The 25,640-nt window shown below is 40.4% G+C and overlaps 1 protein-coding gene across 4 annotated transcripts in view; it reads right to left on the reverse strand.

Annotated features, from left to right (window-relative positions):
* Positions 1-25,021, reverse strand: part of gria3a (glutamate receptor, ionotropic, AMPA 3a) — an 81,106-nt gene extending 56,085 nt beyond the window's left edge. For 3 of the 4 annotated variants that reach the window (XM_007563104.2, XM_016676966.1, XM_007563101.2), the window contains exons 1-2: positions 24,840-25,021; positions 10,490-10,729 (exon numbers count right to left, since the gene is read on the reverse strand). In XM_007563104.2, the coding sequence (XP_007563166.1) occupies positions 10,490-10,729; positions 24,840-24,987 (388 nt within the window). In that variant the 5' untranslated portion in view covers positions 24,988-25,021. The remainder of the gene's footprint in view (positions 1-10,489; positions 10,730-24,839) is intronic. The other variant, XM_007563100.2, reaches the window with a different exon arrangement.
* Between the last annotated feature and the right edge of the window lie 619 nt (positions 25,022-25,640).

Consider the following 25,640-nt stretch of genomic DNA (forward strand, 5'->3'; position numbering starts at 1 on the left):
GGCGGGACGCTCCGAGCCAAGCGTGACATCAAAGCGACCTTAGATAAGAACAACCGAACCTACTTCTGGAAAAATCTCAAAAAACAACCTCAGCCCAATCGCGTGGCTCAAACAAAGAAGGCGGATTTCAGTGGGCCATTCAGACGGAGGCGACAAATTAAAAAGGATTCAAGTTGGCAGATGACAGCGAAAGGACACTTTTGAGTACAATTAGTCTGACAACACCCACTCCAAGTGAAGTCCAGCGTAGATAGCAGCTCCTTGCTTCCAATTAGATGAACTGCGATGAGCTCAGTCACCTCCACGCCACCCACTCCTACTAAATCTCACATCTGAAATAATCAAATAGATTATTTTCTACCCAACGAAAGCTGAAAACCTCCTGAAAAAACATTTGGCGGAAGCCGCTTTATACCTTCTTATGGTTTCATTCACAAGTCACAAAATATCACTTTCACATTATAAAAAAAAAGATAAATCCAAACAGTTTAAAGTCATATAAGCTGCTTAGAGAAACAGAACTCTGGTCAAAGTTCTGCTGGCTTTACAGGACGGCGTGACGTACGTCTTGATTTTTCTTTTCAATAAAATTCATGCGTGGATACTGGTGTACATCTTTCAACTGCATTACCTAAACCCAAAAGATGTTTAAAAAAAATAAAGTGACTGAATTTTGCATATATGAATATTATATTATGCTGCATATTTACCAATCAGCTAATCATAGTATCTGGGTCAGCAATTCATTTCTATAAGACAGAATTAAATTTATTTGAGCCCAGCAAAACTGAAATATTTCATACTGAAAATTTTTTAGAAAAATAGACACTTTAGCTTAATGCATATTTTTTTTTAGAAAATTATTTTTAGTAAAATCAAAAGCGCCACACTTGCTGGTGCCCCCGCTGTCACTACTTTGCACAGCATTATCTCGCATTATCTTGAAGAAATGCCCTTAAAAAAAGGTGAGCAGAAGCTGATGATCAGCATAAAATGAAGCTTAAAGCCCAATAAAAAACCAGAGCGATGGCTTTTAGAGCGGGTCTCCTGTCTGTTGGCCAGCCGACCTCCTGCTAACCCACGCAAAGTTCAGAGGTGAAAGGATGTTTGGAATTTGAAGAGTTAAATGGCGTCTGATGCATCTGACAGCACGTCTGATTGGTGCTCAGCATTTATTTTTTATAAAAGAGGCACAAAGGATTTGCTGACTCTTCTGTTCCTCGTCTGTCTTTTTGTTTCCATGAGATGTGGTCCTTCTACTGTCTGTGAGACACTGAGGCAAAGCTAAGGGGAGGATAAAAAAAGCCTTTGTCTCACCTGAAATAAAACTTGCACTACCTCCCCCATTCAAACTCTGAGCAAAACAGGGAGAGGATGGATTTCTGTTCTTGTCAGAAGATGCAGCGTTAAGAATCAGTCGTCGCTGGTTTGACTGCATCTACCATTTCTGCATGAACAAGGAATACGTCAAAGCTACAACTGCTGCTCAACTCTCATACATCCCCTACATGCCACCTTTGGTCTCTCTGGGCCAACTGAAGTTGAATCCCTTTATTGTTTTAGCAGAACTCCTGTTTCTCCTCAGCCGGGCTGTAATTATTCCTCAACTGATTCGAGAACCTCGATTATTAAAATTCCTCTAGGAAAATTTATCTGCCTCGAAGCTTCGTTAAAATTATGTTTTATCATTTAGCCGCACCGTGTTCCAGCCGGGTCGTTATTTGTGGTGGGCAGCGCTCTCACTTCCACCTATGAATTGTTGCCACGTGCTAGCAGCATGACATTGAATTTTCCAGCTTTTTGCCAGGTGTTGGGGGACAAATAAGTCTCGTTAAATTCCGGTGCACGATGTTGGGAGTACGACAGCTTTTCTGCTGTCGGAACGGAGTCGTTATGTTTCGGAGGGAACGGTAGGAAAAGCGCAGGAGAGGCAGAGAGAGAGAGAGATCCGAATACTCGATTAATCGTAAAAATAATCTATAGAGTTCTCGATTACTAAAATATTTACATATGCCCGGCCCACTTTTTAGAATTTTATTCATAAAATAACTTCAAAGACCACAAATCCTTTTCCTCCCACTTCACAATTATTGCTACTTAGGTGTTTACCGGTCACATAAAATAAAACTGGATTTCTGCATGACAAGGATGTCAAGGGGCGTGAATACTTTCTCAAGACAGCAGAGGGATACTGGCATGCAGACAATGCCTTAAGGGTGAATTGAACAATGAATTGTCAAGGTTTGCATGAACTGTCCACTAAAGATTATTTTGGTCTTGCTTGGGTTGTGACTTACCATTTTTGCTCAAGACTGCAAGACTGACTAAGCCGTGGCTTTTTTCCTCAAAACAGATTTGGGATGCGTCACACGGTGACGCATAAAGCGGAAAATCTTTGGATGAAGAGAGCAAAAAGTGCAGCTCACCTTTTAAAAAAAAAAAACAACAAATAAAAACTGAGAAGAAGGCTTAGGATTTCTGCTCTGTCAAGGCCATCCACCAATCATTTAAGATAAAAAGGGTTCATAAAGACACACAATGAGTTTTTTTTTTTCTCTAAACAGACACAAAAGACAGAAAATTGGGTGGAAATACACCACCTGATCTGCAGAAAACCTTCTCAATTAATAATTTAACAATTCGGTTGCCTTTATAGGCTCGGTGCTGCACAGTGGAGATCTGCATGTTGTTTGTTAGCTTATTTTAAAGCCTCGCAGCCTCTCCGTGTTCGAATGTGCACGGATCAATCGTTGCCATTTCGGGTGTCTGGCAGAGCGGATCAAGCGCAGCGTAAAGAGAGGAGGCTCGATTCATGCAGAAACACTTGGAGACGGCCAACGCCTCAGCTGTACCTTCTCAGTGGATGCACAGAGCTCTTTGAGGTTTTCACCAATGAGGTCAACCACACACACACGCGCACGCACACACACACACGCACACACACACTCAAAGATAAACATGCAGCTCTCAAACGGCTTCTCCAAACACACTCTGTTTGCAGTATATCTTAAGGCGAGCTTAGTCCCGCAGAGAAGCTCAAATTTATTCAGCAGGAGTAAAAAAAAAAAAAAAATCTTCTCAGATGTGACTTCAAAAAAACACTGCCCAATTGTAAAGGTCTAACAAATGTTATTGTTCTCTTTAACCTTGAAGCTCACATCAAGTTCATTTGAATCCTTTGAAACCAGCATAGAGGGAAAAAAAAACAAAAAGACCTTTTTTTTTTTGTTTTATTCGCCTCTTTTCTCTTTGGACGTTCACTATGAAGCCTAAAAGAGTCCTTGAATGGAAACAGATAACAGCTCTCTCTTCAAGCAGAGCCTGGCTGATAAATTGGTGTCTAAATCCCAATATTAGGGTCTCAGAGTTAAAAAAAAGAGGTTAAACAGAAGGGCGGCGGATTCATAAGAGGGGCGCAGGATGTCAAGGCCCAGCGCTCTGTCTGGGAGTGAGGTCACGGGCGCAGCATTCTCGGGGAGGCACAATCTGCTATCTCTCTTCCTCCCTTTTTTTCTTTGTTAATCAGCCCGTATGCTTAACTGCTGAGTGCAGCGCTTTAGCCATATGCAATTAATCAGATGTTTCCTCGCGGAGACGAAACCAAAGAGACATTCAGCAGCGGTGCAGTGTGATTACACATCAAATGCAGGCCCTCCACCAATCCCACTTTCCCCATTTGTCTGCAGGAGATAGCAGGGAGCGCTGCCATTAATGCTGCTAAATGGCGCTGCTTCATTTTGATGGCAGCCAAAGATCTATTTTTCATTATGCAGAGTTCATTAAGCAGCAGGAACAGAGAGGGAGACGGAGAGCATTACAACGGGATCTTTAACAAGCGCATTTGCTAATGCACTGTGCTTTAATTCGGTTTAGATGAGCATGTGCTCTGACGAGGTACGCCAAATTGCTCTTTTTGACTAAACAGAAATATTTATTACTTATAGGGCTGGCTGCATTTGTTTAAGTAGCTGCATTTATATTACACGCTCCCAACAGCTGCACAGCTAATAAATATACATCACTCATTAAAAACTAGATCACTACACATATAACTTTATGTAAAGTGTGATGGATCTCTATCAACCCCAAAGTGCTCTGTGGTCATTAGATTTGACCTACACTAGCATTCAGATGTCTTCTGCTTAACCAGGTACTGTTTTTAATAAGCTACACCCATTAATTTTATCTTATTTAATTGGGATTTCATGTGTAAATCACATGAAAGTATGCGCAACCATAGCTGAGCATAGAAACCCAACCACATTCATTGGCATCCCTGGTAAAGATTTGTGAAAAGCTTTAAAATAGCAGCATCTTGTAATGCATAATTGTGAAATGGAAGGAAAAGAGGACATCATTTTTATTAATCATAAATGAGAGAGCAAGGTTGAACCAAAGTCAAAGTCCCTGTTTGTGTCTGCAAACATGGCCAAGAACAACGACTCTCATTTTTGATTCTGATATTCTCAAAAAAGAGCAAAATCGATCGTTTTGGCCCGCAAGCAAAAACAGTATGTGTGAAGGAAATGACAGCAACACACACATCCTTATCTACAGCCTAACATGGCACTGACAGCGTCGTGTGTGAGGGAGTTATTCTTCAGCAGGGACCGGGAAGCTGGTCAGAGTGGAGGGGAAGATGAATAGAGGTAATTACAGAGTAATCCTGGTAAATCTACAAAAGAAATGTGTATTCATTCACTTTTCATCATGAAAATGATCCTAAACGTACAGGCAGAGCTAAGATGAGTCGGGCAGATCAAAACATAACCATGCATTAAAATGGGCCAGAAAAATGCTGCTATGAATCTGACAAAAGTTTTAAAAAAATCAAAGTTCACAGATGCTCCCCATCTAATCTCTATAAATTCAAACTACTTTGCAAATCAGAACAGACAACAATGTCAATATCTAGATGTAAAAAGCTGGTTCTGGTTCGCATCGACTCATTTGTACTCAACAAATGAACGCCGCGCTCTTGGAAACTCTTAAACCGTTTTCTTTCTTTTGCAAATACGGACGAAGTTAAAACCACAAATTATCTTGACGTACAAAAACGTTTGAGCTGTGAATACTTCTGTAAGGCGCAACCACACATCGGGGAGATCAAAACAGTCTAAAACTGTATTAGGAATGACTGCAAAATGGCTCCTGTTAACAGTTAGGGAGACGCTGGCGAGCAGAGCATAACCCAAGGGTAACGATGCACGTTTGAAAAGGGACAACTATTGGAGCCGAAGGAGACAGAAGTCATTTGGAGCCAAACAACCATCAGTGGGAATTGTGGAAGCCGGAAAAAAAATACTTTAAATCCTTTTTAAGAAATATAAATGATTATTTATGTCAACATCAAATGCTGCATGAGAGCAATTTGCAGTAAATTTGCAACGACAAAAAAAAAGAAAAGAAAAGAGTTGGCAGGATCCTTCTATGAGCGGCCAGCTGGTGCTGACCAGATGTTCTTCGGTTCAAGAGGTCTTTTCTGCCTGCAGCCATTATTCTATTTAATGAGGCCATTTCAAAGCCAGCACATCAGGATAAATAGGTAGTGTTGCAGTGCAGCACAACAGCCTATATGTTTAATGACCACAGCCTCTATTTTTTTTTTTTGCCTCTTTAGCTTTTCCTTCTGCTTAACTTCTGTTTATCTGCCAATCGGTTCCTTGAAAACGAGCTGCATGAATCGGAGGAGGGAGCCCTGTGAAGATCGGCCCGAAGAAAGAACTCTTCTTGCGGTTTGATAATTAATGCAAAGATGTCAGTGGAAAGTGTTTCAGCCTGTCGGAGCAGGCCAATCTCCAGCATCACAGCCAGGCTGAACCTATTTGATGTCGACACCATTTGGAATTTAAAATCTGATGTGAAACCCAATGCTGGGCCACGTTTTGAAAAATAATAATAATAATAATAATAATAATAATAATAATAATAATAATAATAATAATAATAAAATCCTCTATTATCGTCCAAATCCATGAATATGGATAAAGGTTTGGTAAATAAAAGAAAAGTGTCTCATGGAAAGTGTATTTTATAAGATCTAAAAGGGATAGAGAGACACATTTTCATGCTTTTTCTGACTCCAGGAGGACTTTTCGATGCCCTTGCTTTGTTCTGCACATTTTAAAGGTAACGGACCTTCTACATACCAATTTTAAATCCTTCTGCGGCGCCATTACTCTGTCATTGTCCCAAGCCAACCATCAGCACTCACATCAGCATCTCTCAGAGACTCCTCACTTGCCCCATAAATAAGCTCCTATAATGAAGATTAAAGTGACGTTTGAATGAGGAATGGCTGCTACGCCGACTCCAGAGCTCGGATGGCAATGAGCGAGACGAGCCAACACGGGACGACTAAGCTGTCTCTCATCCAACACAAGCTGTGCAGCACGAAGAAATACATCCTCAGCTTGGGCTTCCTCTGCGAAAGTGGCTAAAGTGTTACAGATGGTGGCCTGTCAGCCGCCACGCAGCAGCAGGTGAAACAGGCCAGCAAAGTGAAACAGGACAAGCATCCAAGGGCCGCATCAGGGAGGCACTTCAGACGAGGCTGATAATACCAATGAGAGGCAATAAACTGGGTAAATATTTTTGTCTCGCCACGCCACACAAACCAATTATCAGACGCCCGCAATCTGCCACAGACACGTCGGCCAGATCAATAAGACCGAGGTTCCCGCTCGTGTGGGAGCGATAACAAGCTTCTTAATGAGGCCAAACGTAGCTGAGCGTACAGTACCAGCCACACTTATTGGCAGCCCCTGGTAAAGATTTGTAAAAAAAAAAAAAAAAAAAAAAGAAAAGACTTAAAATAACACCATCTTGTATTGCAGAAATATAATTTCAAATCGGAATTGATAGATAAAAGTTAGAATAAATTCAGTGGAGAGAGGAGCCTTTGACCTTTCCCTTTTTGCATATATATATTTTTTTTTTATCCCCATACTCTTCAGCTTTACGATGAGATTTAGGTCTGAGGCCTGAGATGGACAAACGAGCAGGTTGTCTGTGTTGATTTGGTCTTACGCTTAGAATGGTTACTTTGTTGAAAGATCTCATGACAACCTATTTTAGTTTACTAGTCGAGTCCGCTGGATTTAAAAGAAATGTTCTAGTACTTCAGAGAGTTAATAATACCATTAACTCCGAGCTTTTCTGCAAGCTCCACATATTTCAGGTTTATGACGTTGCTCTATCACGGTTTCCATTTCCAACCTTGCCAAACACATAAGCTGGTGTTAAAGTGATAAAATGAACATTTCTGTGCTCTGTGTGACATCGTGCTTTACTATTTATTTTACTTTATGTTTCACATTCCAAATTGCACTTTCTGAAGCAATTGAAAGAAGGTTTGTTACAGTTTATTTCTGCAGTTTTAACCAAGGTAATCAACCTATTGTTTTCGTCAGTTTCACTTTCTTTATTATTTATTTATTTACATTGGTTGCTATACTCCTAAATGCACTGGCTGAACAAATTAAAGTTGTTTTTTTCATGTTTCACCAAGCTTGTGAAGCTATTGGTGTATTTAAGAGTGATGCACTGGTGAAAAGTTATTAAATAATTTTGTAATTCAGTGGATTTTTTTTTTTTTTAAAAGGCAGATTTTAAGTCAATTCAACACCATTTTTCTGTATCAGATCTGAATTGGACGATTCTAAACCTCAGATGTCTGTCGGAAGTGAAAAAAGTGCATCATTAATCTTTACCAGGTGTAGCAAAATAGATGGCATATGGCTGTAAAAAGCTCTTATGTAGATAGGATTTTTTTTTGTATTAATACATATTTGAAAATTCATTTGCATGCTCTGTGGTCAAGTGGGACAATCTGATTCATTACTGCAGTAGATGAGACATCTGTGCTGAAGATGCATGAAAGAAAGCAGAGGAAGTCATAAAGGACCTTAGTTGTCCTAGAAATGCTCGACGAAGGTTTAAAAATAGCTGGAATCCACAGTTGCGAAAAGTTTGTCAGATTTCAAAGTCGGGCTGAAGCCAGCAACGCTCTCCAAATCTTTATTCCTCTGAAAGCGGTGACATTAAAATATGTTGCGCGCAACATCACACGCTGTACAATTTCAGTAACCTCCACCTGTCGCAGGTGTGAATGTCATTGAGAATTTCAGGTACGTGTTTGAACTGTCAAAAGCTTGCAGGAGGTTTTACTTATCTTAACCTCTCCAGATCAGCATGTGTTCGGCTCTCATTATCAAAAAGGCTCTCGCCGGACTGATCGACGCACGCCTACACAGGTAAAGACCAAGCAGCTCAGAATCTCCCTCTTTTAAATCTGTTCAGAGCTGGAGCCACTTTGCAAAGTTTGGAGCACAACCAAAACTGCTACTGAGCTCTTTCTGAACGGGAAGCAGAAGGAAGACTGGAGTCAATCAACAAATTTAACCTTAAGGTTTGCAGCTGAGCCCAGGCATAGAGAAAGATCCGTCTGTTGGAAAGTCATTTTCCGCTTATAAGACAAACATAAAAAAGGAATGTTTAAGAAAAAAAAATGAATCTGAGAAAGTTTTTACTTTTCAATAAGTTCTGTCCTAATTTCTTTAGAAAACACATGGACATTGTTCAAAAGTTCTTAAAGCTGCAACAGAATCAAAAAAGTTAATCAAAGTCAGTGGAGATAGCCAAAAAAATAAAAAATAAAAAATAGAGATGTGAAACATAGAACCAATTCCTGAAGTTTTCTGATTGCTATTCAAAGTAATAAAAAAGTTGGTAGCTGTACCTTTAAGTTGTGACTGGCCCTGTGATGATATTAGACGACTCGTTGTTAAAAGAAACGTGTATTAAATTAGAGACGTAGCAGTCAGGTTTTTGTTAGCCAATACCAAATTTATTTTTTATGAGGCTTGCATCCTTTGCATTTAAGCTAGGGCTGCATGAGATGAATATGTATTGTGAAAATGTGATTATTGAATATTGTGACGCTGTTATTGAATGAATTTACCCATTTCATCATTATTTGCTCTCTTGCAGAGCATCTTGATCACTAAGATCCATACTGGATGAGGGCATAAAGGGAAATGAAATTCCGTCCAACTGGCTAAATGTATTTTTGGCAAGCAGAGTTTGAATGCAGGGCACCTAAACCTTTTCAGCAAACCAAACACTCCATTCAATCACTCTTTATTATCTTATTATCTCAGTATTATCTTTGATGTGCTAATGCAAAATTATTGGTATAAAATTCGTTTTAAACCAAAACTTAAGGCAAACTCCACTAAAAGAGAGAATTTTGCTCAAGCTGGAACAAATCTCTTTCTCCAACATCAGCAACCATTTCTACTTCTCTGCGAACAACACCTACTGCAAGAGCTACCAAATGAGAACTGCAAAACACAATGACGCCATTTTTTTTTTCAGAACAAGAGAAGAAAAAGACAGAGAACAAGTTTTTGCCTTGAGGGTACAAAGCATCAAACCATGTGATCCAAATGTTAAGCTGAGTTTAAGTTTATGAGAGAGCAAACTGTTACTTGTTGCATTTCTCCATAAAAAAAAGGGATTTCCAACTTATTTATTTAACTGAGTGGAGTGAATAACTGATATTATTTCACAAAAAAACTCAGCAGAATATTAAGGCATTGTTGTTGAAACTGTATCAGGGAATGACATCCCAGGACACCAAACTTCAGTTGTATGAAAGACGTCACACCAGCATTATTTTTTAAATGATTTGAACTATTGATTACTAATCTGAGCAAATTAATGGTACATCATTTTATGCTCTGTATCTGCTATCTAAATAAATCCAACTGAATTAATAATGAAAAAGCTACTGATACTGATATCCTGGGGCAGATCAGAGCTGTTTGTGTTCATCTACAGCTGGTATGGAACTTGCTTGCAGTTTATTTTCTAACAAACTGCTCTGCTGTTTCTTAACGCCTACAAATGGCGACCCTTACGGCCCTCACCGCTGCTTAGATGGGGCCCACACGAAGAAAGTCCGAGGCCCTACACCACGTAGAAAAGTTGGAGGTTTTTGCACACTCCCCTTACCTAATCCAATTAGAGCGAAGTTATAATCTGCTGGGGTTTTTTTTTTTTTTTTTTTTTTGTGAGGGGGGAATTATAGAGTCAGACGCTGTAGTCAAACTACAGCAACACCTGTGAATGACTCATTTACCAGAAGCAAGGAAGTATTGAGTGCCTCTCTGAGCCGGATTCACCCACATACAGACGCAATTTAGGATCATTACTGTCAGAGAATAAAATGCATCTGACTGCTTCGAATGAGGACTGAAATGAGGGATTTACATATTAAAGCCCGATCATATACAGTGTGTAATAAAACATCTGCTTGAGCTGGCTTTTGGTCTGAAACAGATTTTTCTCATTTCTCTCCCCCTCCCCGCCATTCGGATGTTTCTCTGCCGCGCCACATCTGCGCTCCTGATCTTTAGCTCGCTCGCGTTGTTGCGGAGCGGCGCGCCAACGGTTTTTGTTGTTTCCCCAGGAGGGGCCCGCTCACCTCTGTCGGTGTCGTAAAGATAGACGAACCTCTCCCACTTGTAATGGTCCAGCAGACTGAGAATGGCTCCCTTCAAACTGGGCCTCATCTGGATGACAAACTGCACGTCGGCGTCGATGGGGAAGCTGGGCGTGATGAAGGAAGTGTGCAGGGCGCCGCAGAAGGAGGTCAGCGTGTTCATGGACTTGCGGTCGTAGAAGCCGAAGATGGCGTAGACTCCTCGGGAGAACTGGGAGCAGACTGGTGACACGAAGACAAAGAAATAGAAACAAAAAGAATAAAAAATAAAAAAAAAACCAAGGTCATATTCAGGTCACAGAGGAAGAACGCAGGCCTTTAAGTGAAAGTTTTCATGGAAAAGTTGCAGTAGTTTGTGTGGGAAATGTTTAACGTGAGGTCGTGATGAGTGTTAATCATGTGGATAAAGTAGCGAGTATCTGAATAAATGTTTGCCATGTGGGATGTCTGCTCCCTGTGGCCATGCTCTGCTGCCCACTGCCCTTCACTTCTCCTTCCTGCAAATGCTGCTGCTTGGGTAATCAGCTAGAAATAATAGGGAAGTCAGTGCTCTGGTCACATCTCTTAATGGACAAATTCCCTGAAACATGAGCATGCAAATATTCCAGCGCTGAGCCTCTCTGTGCTATAAAAGATTTATAACAGGGCCTATCTGTGGCCATCTGCGGGTCTCTGGAAGCAAATTTCAGCCATAAAAACATCAGATACTGATTGTCTTAAAAGACATTAGCTATTTTGTTTTATTTGCACATAATAAATGGGAACAAAGACAGTAAAAATAGACCCCCGGGAAATATGGTGAATGAAAGAATCTGCTGTTACGTCCATAAATCTTAACGCAACTCTGAAGCCTGTCCGTAACATTAAGTTGCTAAATGAGGTTATATACTGTAAGCTGCTCATTAGGAGGAGTATTGTCTACATTCATTGTCCAATCAGTGCTAATAAAAGTTTGCGGAGGTGAGTTCGCTCTGCCTACATGTGCTTCAAAGCTTGCTTGTGCTTATTAAAGACATTTCTCAAGTGTACTGTGACAATAACTGTGCTTTCATAGGTTTTTCTTGATGTGCACCCCACAGTTTCCTGGTCGGAAAACTGAGATGGGAATGTTCAGATAATCTTTTTTAAAAGGATTTTGAGCTGATAAGTGTATTTGTATCAAACCTCCCTGAGGAAATACTTTGCCGAACCAACCGTTTGCGGCAGTTGTAGCTGACAGTCTTTTGGAGTGAGGCTCCATCAACTTTGGACATCTAGAGGATAAAATTTCAGCCCATTCTGTAAAAACACTCCAAGCTCGGTCAGATTGTGTCAACAGCACGTGGAATAATCCGTAAAACCTCACGCCAAGTAGATTTATAAAACCGATCCCTACCTGGGTGGTTTCAACACATGATTATGCTTTGATCGAAACCATCGCATTGTAACTGGCTGAAAGCTTTGGGTAATTGTCCTGCTGGAAGACGAAGCTTCACTCTGATTTTCTTCCAGGATTTCCCTGTATTTTTGCATCAATCATGGTCCTTTCAAGTCTGATCAACTCGTCTTGTTACTGCTGAGGAAAAACAACGGCGCTTCATAAGATCACGCCTCGTCATGGGGACGGTGCGCCGCCACCACATGGTAAGTACATTTTTGGATTAATCTGACGATTAGAGTGTCTTTGTCCACACATTTGTTGCGGCGCCTGCAAACAGGACTTGGGATCGACTCAATTAAGTTAGAGCTTTCCTCTTGTCATTCTTCTGTAAAACTGAGATTTGTGGATTGAATGCCTGTAAATGCCATGAAAGGCTTGCAGTTGTGCCTCACTCTTTCACATGATGGACTGGACAGAAGTTATCTGGTGACCTAACCCATGAAGTTCCTCTCAACTTCATCCCTGGCCTGTCTCTTGTGTTCCTTGGTCTTCGTGATCTAAAAAGTTCTCCTGAAAATCTCAGAGACCTTCAGGGAAGAGTTGTATTTGATGTTACATCACACAGAGGTGAACTTTAGGCGACTCCTGAATGAAGTCACACATTTATTTTGGTATTGGAGTTTTTTGGGGGTTTTTTTTGCAAAATGTGTTGAATATTTTCCTTGAACTTCACAATTATGTGCTACCATCTTTAAAAATTGGAGAGAAATTAACAGTTTGGCCACCTGTTGTTATTACTTGATGTGATTTTCGCATTTTCGAAAGGATTTTCTTCGTACCCTTTCTTTCTTTAATTGCCACCATCGTGTTCATATCACATCTGTTGATGTTTGTCTGAAAAAGCCAACGTTTCTCTTTTGTAAATAGAAAGCAACAGATTACAGATTGCGATCAATGAACCTTTTTGAGCGGTCAAAATCTTCATTACTCCTCTTATAATCAGGAAAAATTTCTATGCAAATATGTTGAATTCAACGTTAGTTCAAAAGCTTCTTCTTTGTTGTTTTTGCTTATCAGGAATTGGATAATCCTGGTGATGGAGAGTAAGCCTGTCACAATAATCAACAAACCAATTAATCACATAAAAAAATTAAACTCAATAATTTCGATTGGAATGATTTATCTTTTTGTTCTGCCTGGTGTTTTGTTCTCATCTAGTCATTTTTTGTTTACATAGACTTCATAATTCAATTTGTTGTTTTGTTCATTTATTTTGGATATTTAAAATGTCTTCCAGTTCCAGTGTTAAATGTTCATTAGAGTTATAAAGTTTATTGATCTTTGAGAATGTGTTCTTGAATTATTATGAAATTACTATTATAGCACTTACAAATGGTCCCAAAACTACAACATTATCATTTATTGCAATAACGTCCACAACAATTCATCATACAGCAAAATTTTTTTATCGTGACAGACCGAGTGGAGAGGCTAGAGCTCACGTCAGGCTACACAACAAGGTCCCCGGTTTGAATCCTGGCCTGAAGTCTTTCTGCAAAAGTTCTCCCTTTTCTCTACAGTCCCCAGATAAGACTGTTTAGCTAATTTCTCACTCTAAACTGCCCTTAACTTGTTTGCCCTGCATGTCTCTGTGCTGGCCACTGAAGCCACCATGGCGGATCAGTCCGTTCTAAATAATAAACTCACAGGTTTCCCTTTGCTTCAGCTTATTAGAACAACGCTGACAACCACGACACGAACAGCTCGTCTAGCATTGATCAATCCTGCGAACATTTTAGTTTCTCGTGAAGCTAGAAAGCCCACTCTCCTGAAGGACTAATAAAATAACGGATTTCAGCTCATAAACATCAGCCGCCATGAGTAAATTCCCATGATCCCAGCCTTAAATGAAGACACGCATCATTTACTTTATCGCAGAGGGGATGCTGTGGTATTTTTCTGCTCTGTGCATTTCAGTTCAGATTATTAACATTGGATGTTTCTGTGCATGACTAATATCCAGATGGAAAATGCTACCTCTTCTCACTTTTTTTTTCTTCAACTCCAGTCTTATTCATCGCTGTGCAAACACCCACATCTGCCTGTCATTGTTTTTTTTGTTTTTTTCCCCTTTTCCTCCAGCTCTCTCTCCTTTCTCCCTCACCTTCTGTTTAGCTTCAGCTCTCGCCACCTTGTTAGGCATAACTGGCAGGTACAGCATCCTTTGCAGCACCCCCGTTTTAAACACAACTTTGAACTCTGCTGCGTGGATGTCTGAGCTTTCCACCGCATCAGCTAATGGAGGGACGCAACAACTGAACTCAAGACGCAAGAACGAGGTCTGCGAAAAGGAAGCGGCATTAGGGAGCGGGGTAAAAAGGAAAGACGAGGAGGTGAAATTTTCTAGGACAGAATCGCCAGTAGGTGCCACAAGATTTAAAAGATGAAACGCTGCCTTGAACACTGCAGCATTTTTTTTTTTTTGTGATAACAGCTCTTTGTGTGTATTGATGCTTGGTGGGAAGGTATTGTTACACCTTGTAGGGTAAGATAGGAAACTAGCTGTTCTTTGGGCTGTTATGTATGAAATACACAACTGTGAAAAAGTATCTTCCCCCTTACAGAATGTTTCTCTTATTCTGTGCGAAAAAATAAATGCTTCCCTCCGCCCCCCCCCAAAGCAACCTACTAGTTAGGGTTGAGCTGTTCTGCTCTAGAAGATGCAAAACAGTTCCAGACTATAATACCATCATTACAGTGTTTAATGAGAATAATGTCCTTTTTTAAAAAAAAAAAAATAAAATAAAATGCTGTCTTTATTTTCCATTAGCTTGGATAAAAATCTTCCAAATAATTCAAATTGTGTCTCAACTTTCTGTCAAATACTTTCACAAACTCTTGGGAATCATCAAAACTTTTTTGATTATTTTAATTTTTTTTTTTTTTTTTTGGTCTGTGGTGATTTTGGCCTTTGGACCTCTTTGCCTTTACAATAAATAACAGTGTCAGCTTAGCTTAGCAATATCTTTAAAACAATTTTTATTTCAATTTGCTATATAACTAGTTGATTATTGGCATTAAAAGACAGGGTGAACCGTTAATATAAAAATATATGCATAATTACATTTTTGGTGAACATTGAATTCACTTCGAATTAGGAAAGTTAATCAAGGAGTTTGCACAGCAAAATTAAATATTGGCAATTAAATTGTCTTTGGCAAACATTTTCGGGTTGAAATGCAGATTTAAATACAAATCTGATTAGCAGGTTGGTGTGCTCATGGTTCACGAATAGGAAGAGTTTATTTCTATTACTAACCTGTCGACCACCGATCCCAACCAACCACGTAAAAACTTACAGGTAATGCTGACTACAGATTCAGTCAGAACCACTGCAGGTGAAAAGGCTGAATCCACCTCATAAGAAGAACTTACGTCTAGATATTTACAGTGTTGCTCACCTTTTCGTCGGCAGCAGAGGTATTTTAATTAGCGTATTATATTTACACAAAATAAGACCGCAGCGAGGGTTAGCGGAAGACACTAAACAACAACGATGACGACGACGACGAGTCGTTCGCCCTTTTTCATTGACTAAACTGCCTGTCGATGTATCTCACACCGTCCAAAATCATCTCGACTCATTATAATGACCCTCTGGTTCAGTTAAGAGTGTTAAATCACACGGTCTGCAGTATAGTCGAAATGTGACTCAGTGAAGCTAAAGGCAAAGGGCACATGGCTAAAATTATATCTTTTTGTAATAACATTTAAGCGGTTTTATATGCTTAAAACACATCACGCTCTGCAATGCTGCACAATTTGTCTCAGATGACCAACCACATTGAAAGAACAGGGCGCATATAAAGTGAAGGCTGAGTAGGTGTTCCTCCCCAGGCGGTGCCGTTACATGCTGGCTGGAGTTCCCTCTTGTGAAACTACATGTTTTCCCTCAGTGTGTGACTCCATGTATATATATATATATATGTATATGTGCTCATTATGCACTTAAAGAGAGCGGCGACAGTCGCTGGATAAACTCTAATCTGAAGAATACCACTAGATGCAGTCCACATGCTAAAGCAACATGACGGGGGTGTGGTGGGGGGGTGGAAATCTACAGCAGTCGATGCATACTGTCGTAGACTTGCCCTGCGGCCACCAGGGCGTTAGGAAGACGAATAGACTGGAACGTTTCACTGCATGAAGAAGCAAACCTTCCACCTACACATTCTTTACATAAACTGCAAGAACATCATCCGAGGAGTGATTCAAGAGGAGACAGAGAAGGGGGGGAAAAAAACACTTAAGATGGCAAAAAAAAAAAAAAAAAAACACTGAAAGTTTGTGAAGGATGAATAATTTTGCTTTAGCACATGAGATAGCGCTATGCGATGCGTTGAAATCCTGTTTTTAATTAAAATGTTATGGATTGCTAATATTTCATCTAAGTAAGGAGTTTGAATCAGCTGAATCTTTCGCAGGCTTGCAACTCTTTATTAAAAAGGTTTTAATTTCAACTCAGCCTCTTGAAATATGCTACTTCCCGTTGCGCAATTTGTCTGCGTTTATCATTTCAACACCAATACTTCAACCGCTCTCACGACAATGCCCCAGCAGGAAATGAATTATCTGAGTCAAATGCAGATAATCAGCCTGACAGAGGGAAAAATAAATAAATTATTATTATTATTATTATTTTTTTAAATCGGCCTAATCTTCAAAACTGACTTCTACAAATTCACAAAAGCAGCTCTTTAAGGAGCTCCCTAAATTATTCACTGCACGGATATCATCTTTGGATCCCTCTCTTTGATACTACTCCGCATGGCTCACGGCTTGTTGTCCTTGAATAATCCGAGGCAGCGCTGAATGAAAAACAGAGATTTCAGCGGTCGAGGACATTGTGTAAGCCTGCAAACGAACTGCTGCAACATCACTGTAGCTTGTCAGTAGCGATCACTGTCGCTCTGTTACAGCGTTGACATGTAAGCACATTTAGATGCACGGGATGAAAGACTAACTGCACATCTCCAGAGGTTTGCCCCCGAAGCTATTCAAGACTATTCTGCCATTTCACAGCCTTATCTTCGCTCAGAGTTTAGTGACTGGGTTGGAGGAAAACTAGAAATGAGATTCGGAGTTGAGATAAACAGGCTGTGAGCTTGTTTGGATAGGAAAGTTGGGATTTAACTGATAGCCGCAGCCTCACTCGGCTGTTATTTAAATGCTGCCGCCGAAGTTAAGGACATTTACTTCCCTTTTCAGAGAAAGAAATTTATTTATGAGCACGATGGCACATGAATCATGTCTCACCCTGCAGCGGTGGACGTTAAAAGTTCTTATTAAACTAAGGGTCAAACACTATTCATGTCGGTGAATACACTGCTTGGAAAATGATGTTGTGTGCGTGTATTTTCTATTTCGAAACGCCACAATAAATCTGAAGACGACTGCTTTTCAATTCCTCGCAGTTCACCGAGCTGACAACCCACTGGCTGCAGCAGCTAAAACCTGAACATTTCTAGGTTATTATCAGAAGACATTTGTGCAAAAGTGTATATCCCTAAATAAAAGACGTATGCAAATTAGAGATGCACGGAGAAATGTTACGCTTGCTTAACAAATCCAACACTCAGAGAGGAGTGCTGAATTTGGCTGTTTTTTAGTATCTATAAAATGAAATCAGAGGAAACACAGGAGCTATTGAAAAGGAAACTATTTTACGCAGTATGTCGAGGTGAGTCAGAGAGAGAGCAAGACTTTCAGCAGATAACTGGAAGGGTCACTGTGGGCAGGGCATATACTACATATATTCATTTGCATATTCGTATATAAATATATGATAGCTAAGATTCCCCCAAAAATCGTAGCTTTTATTAAAAAGCTATGATTTCAATCATGTATGCCAATAAAAGATCATAACTGTAGACGCTTTGTCAAACTATTCTAAAATGCAAAATAATGTCCAGCTCACCATTCAAAGCCTCATATCCTCGAAAGAAGTGAGACATCACAAGCCCACAAAGCCCTTGTGAATTCTTACATCCACAAGGGTTCAAATAATGTATGATTCCACAACACGCTTACATCCAGAATGCAACATAATCTACAGATGGAAACCTTACATTTATTTCTCACAAATTTCCATCGTAATTTCTGTTAGCGACGACGTGGCTCGTTCTTAAGTGTTTTGAGTAAAAATTTTAAAGCCTTCAACGTTTGTGTATTACGAAGCGACGTTTGAAAAGGAAAACGTTGGCACATACCTGTCAAGTCTCCCGTTTTGGCCGGGGAAACTACCGCTTTTTACCCTCCTTTCCCGCCGTGCTCCCGTTATTAGTATTTTACGGTAAACATCCCGTATTATGGCGCACCCCAGATTCACCCTCCGCTCTTAGGCTACACTAGTTTCAACAGTCCTGCGTCCTCATACGCCCAAGCGAGTAGAAAAACAACAACCATGGCGGACAATAATGAGCATTAGGTTATTAAAGTGCTGGCTCCGGTCGGATAACAACTTCAAATGCGTAAGCTATGTTCCACCGTTAGCATCAATGTTTACTTCCTCTTCTTTATGGCCGTTGGCAGAAAGCTGACGCTATTGCGCACTCTACTGCGCATGCGGGACACTTTCAAGTCGCTTGCAGTTCACACTGAAGAACACATACAGGTCGCATATATTTGGAAGTGTGAACGACCACGGCGGCAAAAAAAATAAACAAACAAAAAAAATATCAGATTTGACAAAAAATCGGAATTGGGTCACCTCACCTCAGGCTGCAGTGTGAATGTAGCCTATGAGGCTGCTTCCTTCGTCATGCTAGCAGTGCTAATCACTGTTATAACAATCTCGACAGGTAAGCTAAAAACAGCTACATGATGTATGACTCTTCAAGTCAAAACATGATCACCACCAAATACGACCATTGCATCCCAAATCCAAATGTTTTCTTTCCTACTGACCTCGGCACTATGCGGAAAACCAAAGTGAGTAAATATTTTCTGTGTGCTTCCGCTATTATCACTGCGGTCTAGCTGGGGATTAGGATGGAAGCTATCACAAGGACTGCTCTCCTTCATGCCAAACAGTTTGACAACCTCGTCTCTGATGTTCATGCATCATTCATGACTGTCGGTTCACATGAGTTCCCAGGGTTATGATGAATTCAGGGTTGTTTTATATTGTTTGGTTACGCTCGAGCGTGCTTGTTTTTGCTTCACTTACTGCCACAGAGAATTATGTAAAGCATTGTCTATCGATGTTTGCCCATGAGATATTACAATATCCTCACAAGTTCCAAAACTCTAATCTAAAATAGAAAACAAGATCAGATGATTAATTTATCTTTTCATGTCCAGTAGCGTCACAGCTTCATAAAAAAAAAAAAAGAAAAACAGTTGAAGATTTTAGTAAAATTATTAGGACTCTTGACTCTCATGGGGGCATTGCAAACTTGAATATTTGTTCATCTACTTTTGGTAAAAACAAGCAAGCTTGGCTCAACATAAATAGTCATTATCTAAAAGTCTGATGAATCTGTGGAAATGTTTTCAGTTCTTCACATTAAAACTGAGCTAAAATGTGTTTCTACAATTTGTAGAAGCAATGTTTCTCTTATGATGTTCAAAATAACAATTGCTGATGCCATTTTTTTTAGATATATAAATTTATGTACTTTTCTCTGAGTTATTAGGCCTAAAATCTACTATTGGGATTATTTAAAAATGATATCCTGCTGTGATTTTTCTACCCATTGCTTCCAGCTTCTATTATGCAAATAACACAAAACACTTCAAAGTATGAGGGGAGAGTTTTAATCAAGTAAACACCCCCATTAGCTTACTCCATCAAAGTTGTGTGCACATCTTTCACACATGCTAATGTGGATGCGACTTCTGCAAAGACTAAAAATGTCTTAATCAGGGGACGGCTGCTAATGAGTCAAAGCATTGAGCACAGTGTTAACAATGTAGAAGAAAAAGAGCAGAAGGAGGATGAGGAGGAGGGAATCTGGCTGCATGAACTGGTCTGTGCTGCATTAGTGGGACTGTCCGTTGCCTACACACTGAAGTGCTCTAACATTAGCCTCTGTCTGAACGGCAGCACACTGGTTGAGTCACGGCAGGGGGAGGATTGATAGCTTAGAACAAACACTCTTGCAAGAAACACTGTGAATATTTTGGCTTTCCTTCCTGAAAAAAATAGCTTTGAAATGTAATTTTGAAAACTACAAATGTCTTTTATTGTGCTGTGCAATGACATGGCTGATATACAGCAATAAAAATGAGAAATTAATGGGGGTTTTTTAGTAAGCACGAGGTCATCTTTTGTGAACTTACAGGACCCCAATACAGACAGGAAGTAGGCAGAATCACAAAGGAAGTGATGAGGAACAGAGGAAGGAAAGGAGTCTAAAGATAAAATAAAAAACTCTGGAGCTCAGAAATCTGACAGCAGAGAGCTTGAACACCTGATGCTTAGTGGACGCAGGAACAAGTGGGTGTAAGAAACAGCTGCGTGGAGAGCACAACTGGAGGAGCTGAGGGAAGATGACTAATTGACACAGAAAAACTCTTAGCTTAACTAAGCATGGGGAGCCAGTGTTATGCTCAAAAAATAAAATCAATAAAATACCAAAAAAATAAGAAAAAACATGTAACACAAAATTGAACAGTAAACTCAAACACTTTAGGATCCTCAAATACCGTTTGCTGTTCCCAATTTATACCAATATTTTTAAAAGAAATTAACCATTTGTACAGAATTTCTGGCTGTGCACTGCAGGTAAGCTGGTTGAAAAAAGGTTCATTCCGACGTGTTTATTTGGAAAATTTTCCGACGTGTTTATTTGGAAAATTTTCTGTTCAAGAACAAACATGGACAGAGGAAACTAAAGGAATGTCCCGCATCACTCTTTTGAAGGTCACAGCATTTAAATAGGCTAAGCTACAAGCAGCATGTCTGTCTAGCAGCTGATTCTACAATCTATGAGCAGAGAGGCTGCCTAATTAACCAGCTAATTAAAGTTTGTTTGACCAGAAGAAGTCTTTATTGCAGCAAATATCTTTTATGACAATGTAAATATAACTACCTTTATTGTATTGGAAAAAGCAAAGTCTTGCGTTATTTTAAGAAAATTCAGGGAATAAAACAAATCCGATCATATTATGTTTTCTTTCATCACTACATTGAAACCAAGTTATCTTTATCCATTGTTATCATACGAATGCCATACTGCTCTGTACCTAACGTCCAGCTCACTTTTCTCTTGTATTTTCCACTCCTAACCTTAGTCTTAATGGATATGACCTTCCCATTGCCAATTTTATGCACGCAATCAGTCCCAGCCTGCAGCAGCGTGTCACGTCAATACGTTCTGCAGCCTCTCTCCAGTCACAAATAGGTGGCAGAGAGACAATACGGCACAGCAAAGTTTGCTTTGTCAGAATTCATTCAGTCACAACTGGGAACTGTTTGCTGCGGTGCACTATTGACCTCATAGTTTTATTGTCACTTTTACATGTGCAGCCAACCGTCACAGCTCAAAAATGCAAGTGTTTCTGCTCAGGGGAGAAGTTGAGGGGGTTAAAAGGAAAAGAAAAAAGTTTGGCGTGAATTGATTTTTCCATACTAGGGGACAAGCCAGAGTCGAGCACAAACACAAACACGCCACCGCTGCCGGACGACGGCCGTCCACCTTATTGATCCTCTCTGCCAGCAACAACAGAGTCATTTGCCATCGGGGATTTGTAACAGCCATTACGTACCGACCCAGCTGGGGGCGGGAGGGAAGAGGGTGAGGAGCGGCACTGTCCTGTTTTTTACTCCAACCCAAATCCATAAAACAAAGGACTAGCTTTGACCTACCACTAATTACTCTGACCCTTTCATTATTGCCTCTCTCTCTCTCTCACGTCTCCAAGAAGAAGAAAAAAAAAATACTGAACATCCTCTTTAACATCTCAGTCATCATAACACATGCTCATATTTTTTTTTCTCAATTGATGATGCGAGTTGTGGGAAAAAGCACAGCTCGGACTTTCCTTCAGTTCTTGCCAAAATAAGATATGTGTCACATCCTCATCACAACATCCATCGGAAACATCAACACCTGCCAAGAAAAGCAGGCCATTATGCAATCGCGCCTGCTACATATGTAACCGTGTAGCTTGGATGCTATTTGGAGTCACCGGCTGACCTGGCTGGTCTGCATAATGAGCCACTCAATGTTCTTTGTCAACTAGTGAGTATTACCCTCAGCTTGCGTCAGCTTATCACACTGAAATTAATCCTTCTGATTATCACGGTTTTCCTTCTGATCCCTTAAAAAGGAAAATCCATAAGCCTCCTTCCAAACACAATGGAGTTTGGATTTAGTCTGTGTTAATTCGGGGGTGTGTAGGGGGAACGTCGTGTTCCCCACCAGATCCGAACGATCCCAGCAGGTAACATGCGTGTCTTCCTCAGCGCCTCCTGCTGAAGTGCCCTTGAGCTGAGCACTGACCCAACAGCTGCTTCGGTGTAATTACTCAGCTGCCGACGGAGCAAGGTTGCAGTGGAGCACGGGCGGCTTCGTGGCGTGAGACTGTGAAAGTGTGTCAACCTGCCTGTGGCAGCGATTGCTCCCCTCCGGCTGCTGCTGCTGCTGCTGTTGCACGCCAGACTCCGCTAAAATGCAGTTTGCGAGCACCGCCACCGCTTACCGACAATACGACAGCAGTCCACCTACAGGACAGCCGATGGGTGGGGAGGGAGGGGGGGTTCTGAATGTGGGGAGGCGCCACTGCGTTCAAATTTCCCTTTCCTTTTAGCAGGCTCGTTCTCACTTCATTAGCTTTCGCAGTCATCTCTGAGACAGCTGACAGAGTTCAGAGAGCTGCGGCTGATCTTCGAGCGTAAAGTGTTAAGTGCTGTTGGTGGGAAGAGAGATAACAGATTAATTCTCCAGACAGGACTCAACACCCTGCAGGGGGTGGGAGGGGAGGGGGGGCACGTCGTGCAGCTATCAGGCGGCGTCACGCTCCTCGCTCCTTCGTATCAAAACCATCATGTTTGCGGAGACTGCCACGCAGATTTCACCAGGACGCGGATGGCACAATGAGCTATTTATATTCAGAGATGTAGACAGAGACACCTACAGGCTAGGGTCCTGAGGGAACCTTATGTGATCCTCAAGGGTGCCTTACAAAAATATATTTTGCAGGGATTTCATGGGATAGATCAATAGAAATCAAAATCAAGCAAGCTGGAAGGGAAATGACGCGTGTGTTTTCAAATCCCTTTGTTACTCGTGCATGCATGTGTATTCAAAACCCCTCTTTATATTCACACCCTGAAATAAAATCCACTTTAACTCTGAAGGATGTGTAGAGATCCAAAGCTGGGATTGGAAGAACATGCCACATTATTTGTAGAATGAGTAATTGTGACATGGAGACCAAATTATACGTATAAATATTTAAAACGTGGGAAGTATTTAGACTGCATTCCAGACTGAGATGCACAATGTATAGAGTGGATGAGTCAGTTAGTGGTAGGATTTAATGAGCACCTGCTTCTTCCTACTCCTTTTCAAAGTGAATAAGAAAGTTTTAGTTTTGTGTTTTGGTGTTGTTCCTGTGTTTATTTACGTATTATTTTTCTTCTCTGTTAGCAATAGTGTTTTTATACGTTCAAAATAAAGAATTCATCGACATCAAATCTGGCATTTATAGAAGAGACGCAAGAAGACGTATTGTTGGAAGAAAGCCGTGGAAAGTGGTTTGTCACAAGGTGGAAGAAGGTACTCTGATTAGACAAGACAGAATTTGAACCTCATAATCTAACGCCATTACTTTAGCCCTGAATACACCATACCAGTAAATAAACACGGCAGTGGCTGCATCATGCTGTGGGGACACTTTTTTTTTTTTCCAGCAGGGACAGGGAAGCTGAATTAATGGGAAGATGGATAAAGCAAAATAGGCTTGCTTCCAGCACGACGACTCTGAACGCACAGTCAGGCCTAGTCAAAGAAAAAAGAGCATAATTTAGAGTCTCCAGGTGAACAAATCTGGACGACAGATACCTTTAAAAAATTGCAGCTCTATGTTGGTTTGTTGTATGAAATTTCAATAAAATATGGTACATTTTGTGGTTCTAATGTCAGTGAATATGAAAAGGTTCAAAAGCTATGAATTCTTTTGCAAGACACTGTATGACTTCGGACATGGATGCCAACATGGACAGCCACCCATAAGACGTGAAAGCAATAAGGAAGTGGAGATCTGAACCTTTAAGTGATGCAACTAACTTAAACCAAATCATTATTTCTAATTTAAACTATTGAAGTTAGCAGGGAAAATAAGAAAGAAAGTTTTAACTTAAGATATCAAAAGCTATTTTTTTAAAACATTTATTAACAGCCTCGTTTATTTAATGTGCACTTTAGCACGATTTGAATACGTTGAGAACATTGCACAAATATTCAGTTTGTTTGTGATGTGGACCTTCGTTACCCACTAGATATAATTAATCTCCCTACTTCAACATAAACTAAAATGCTTTTTATTGTTCCTTTTTAGGTCGTAGTGCGACAATCTAAGAGCTGCTTACTCTCTTACTTACTCATTCACTTTGTTTCCAAAAAGAAGGCCTGCTGCTTGGCCAGTGAGAGACCATCAGGTTTCATAATCCAGCTGGAGGATTCTGGATGCCATAAGCGAGAAGCGAAGGAATCACGCCAGACGTTTTGGCAGTAGTTTCAGTCCCTTCTTTTTCTTTTTTTATAACCACGAGTGTCTTCATAAACCTCTGTGCAATTGTTTTGAATGCAACACAGATGGGCTTAGCATAACCTTTGTGCTGTTTTGTGTTTTTGCTTCAATAATTGCAGTGATTTTGCATCCATCTAGGGCAGGATGTAAACAACATAACTGAGAGAAGAAAATATAAAAAAAACAACAACAAACAAACAGACGATTACTTACAGGCATGCGTGACAGAGAAACTGTTCGAGGACTCCAAGTTGTCAACATTATAATTGAGGTGAAAAGGTTTTTCTGTCACATTCTGGTTGGTGTTGTAGAGCTGGACAGCGAACCTAAAGGCGCTGTGCTCCTGCACTGTGGAGCGCATGAACAGTCCACCTGCAGGAAACGTCACACAGAAAAGTGCCCTGTCAGATTTTAGAAAGAGCTTCTTTTTCTTTTTTCTTTTTCTTTATTAGCTAAATGTTCTGAAAACATTTCAGATCAAAGCTTCTCAATAAACATGTAGCCATAAACCTCTTGTATCAAATTGAATCCTTTGACATCACAAAACGATGGGCCTGTGTGCTTTCAGAGCACGCGGCTGAGATTGTGGCGCTAAAGGGGCGTGGCTTAAAAATCACAGAATTCGCCCGGACCGTGTTAAGATCCTCATGAAGGCTCCTCGAGTCCATCAGGTGATTTAAATCAAATGTGTTGCTCACCATCCTCAGCGTTTAAGGGCTAGAAGGTTTAAAAACATTGAGATTGGTTTGTGCCTATTTACCAGTTGTTATAGTAACATTTGTAAAAGCTGCTATGATTTCACTACTGGCTCCATTGTCCCCTTAAAAATGCCTTATACTTGAGATTTGTATCCATCAGAACCATTATTAATTTACCTGAAGAACAGTAGTTTTTTTTTTTTTTCTAAATAAGCAAATGTGTTTGTTGAATAATGCTTTCAAAAATATGCCAATAATCAACCAATTAAATTTGTTAGTGTGTGCTTAGCTGGTTACACAAGGTTAGGATTCCTCA

The sequence above is a fragment of the Poecilia formosa genome, unplaced genomic scaffold (assembly GCF_000485575.1).
Source record: "Poecilia formosa unplaced genomic scaffold, Poecilia_formosa-5.1.2 Scaffold145, whole genome shotgun sequence".
NCBI classification, from domain to species: Eukaryota; Metazoa; Chordata; class Actinopteri; order Cyprinodontiformes; family Poeciliidae; genus Poecilia; species Poecilia formosa.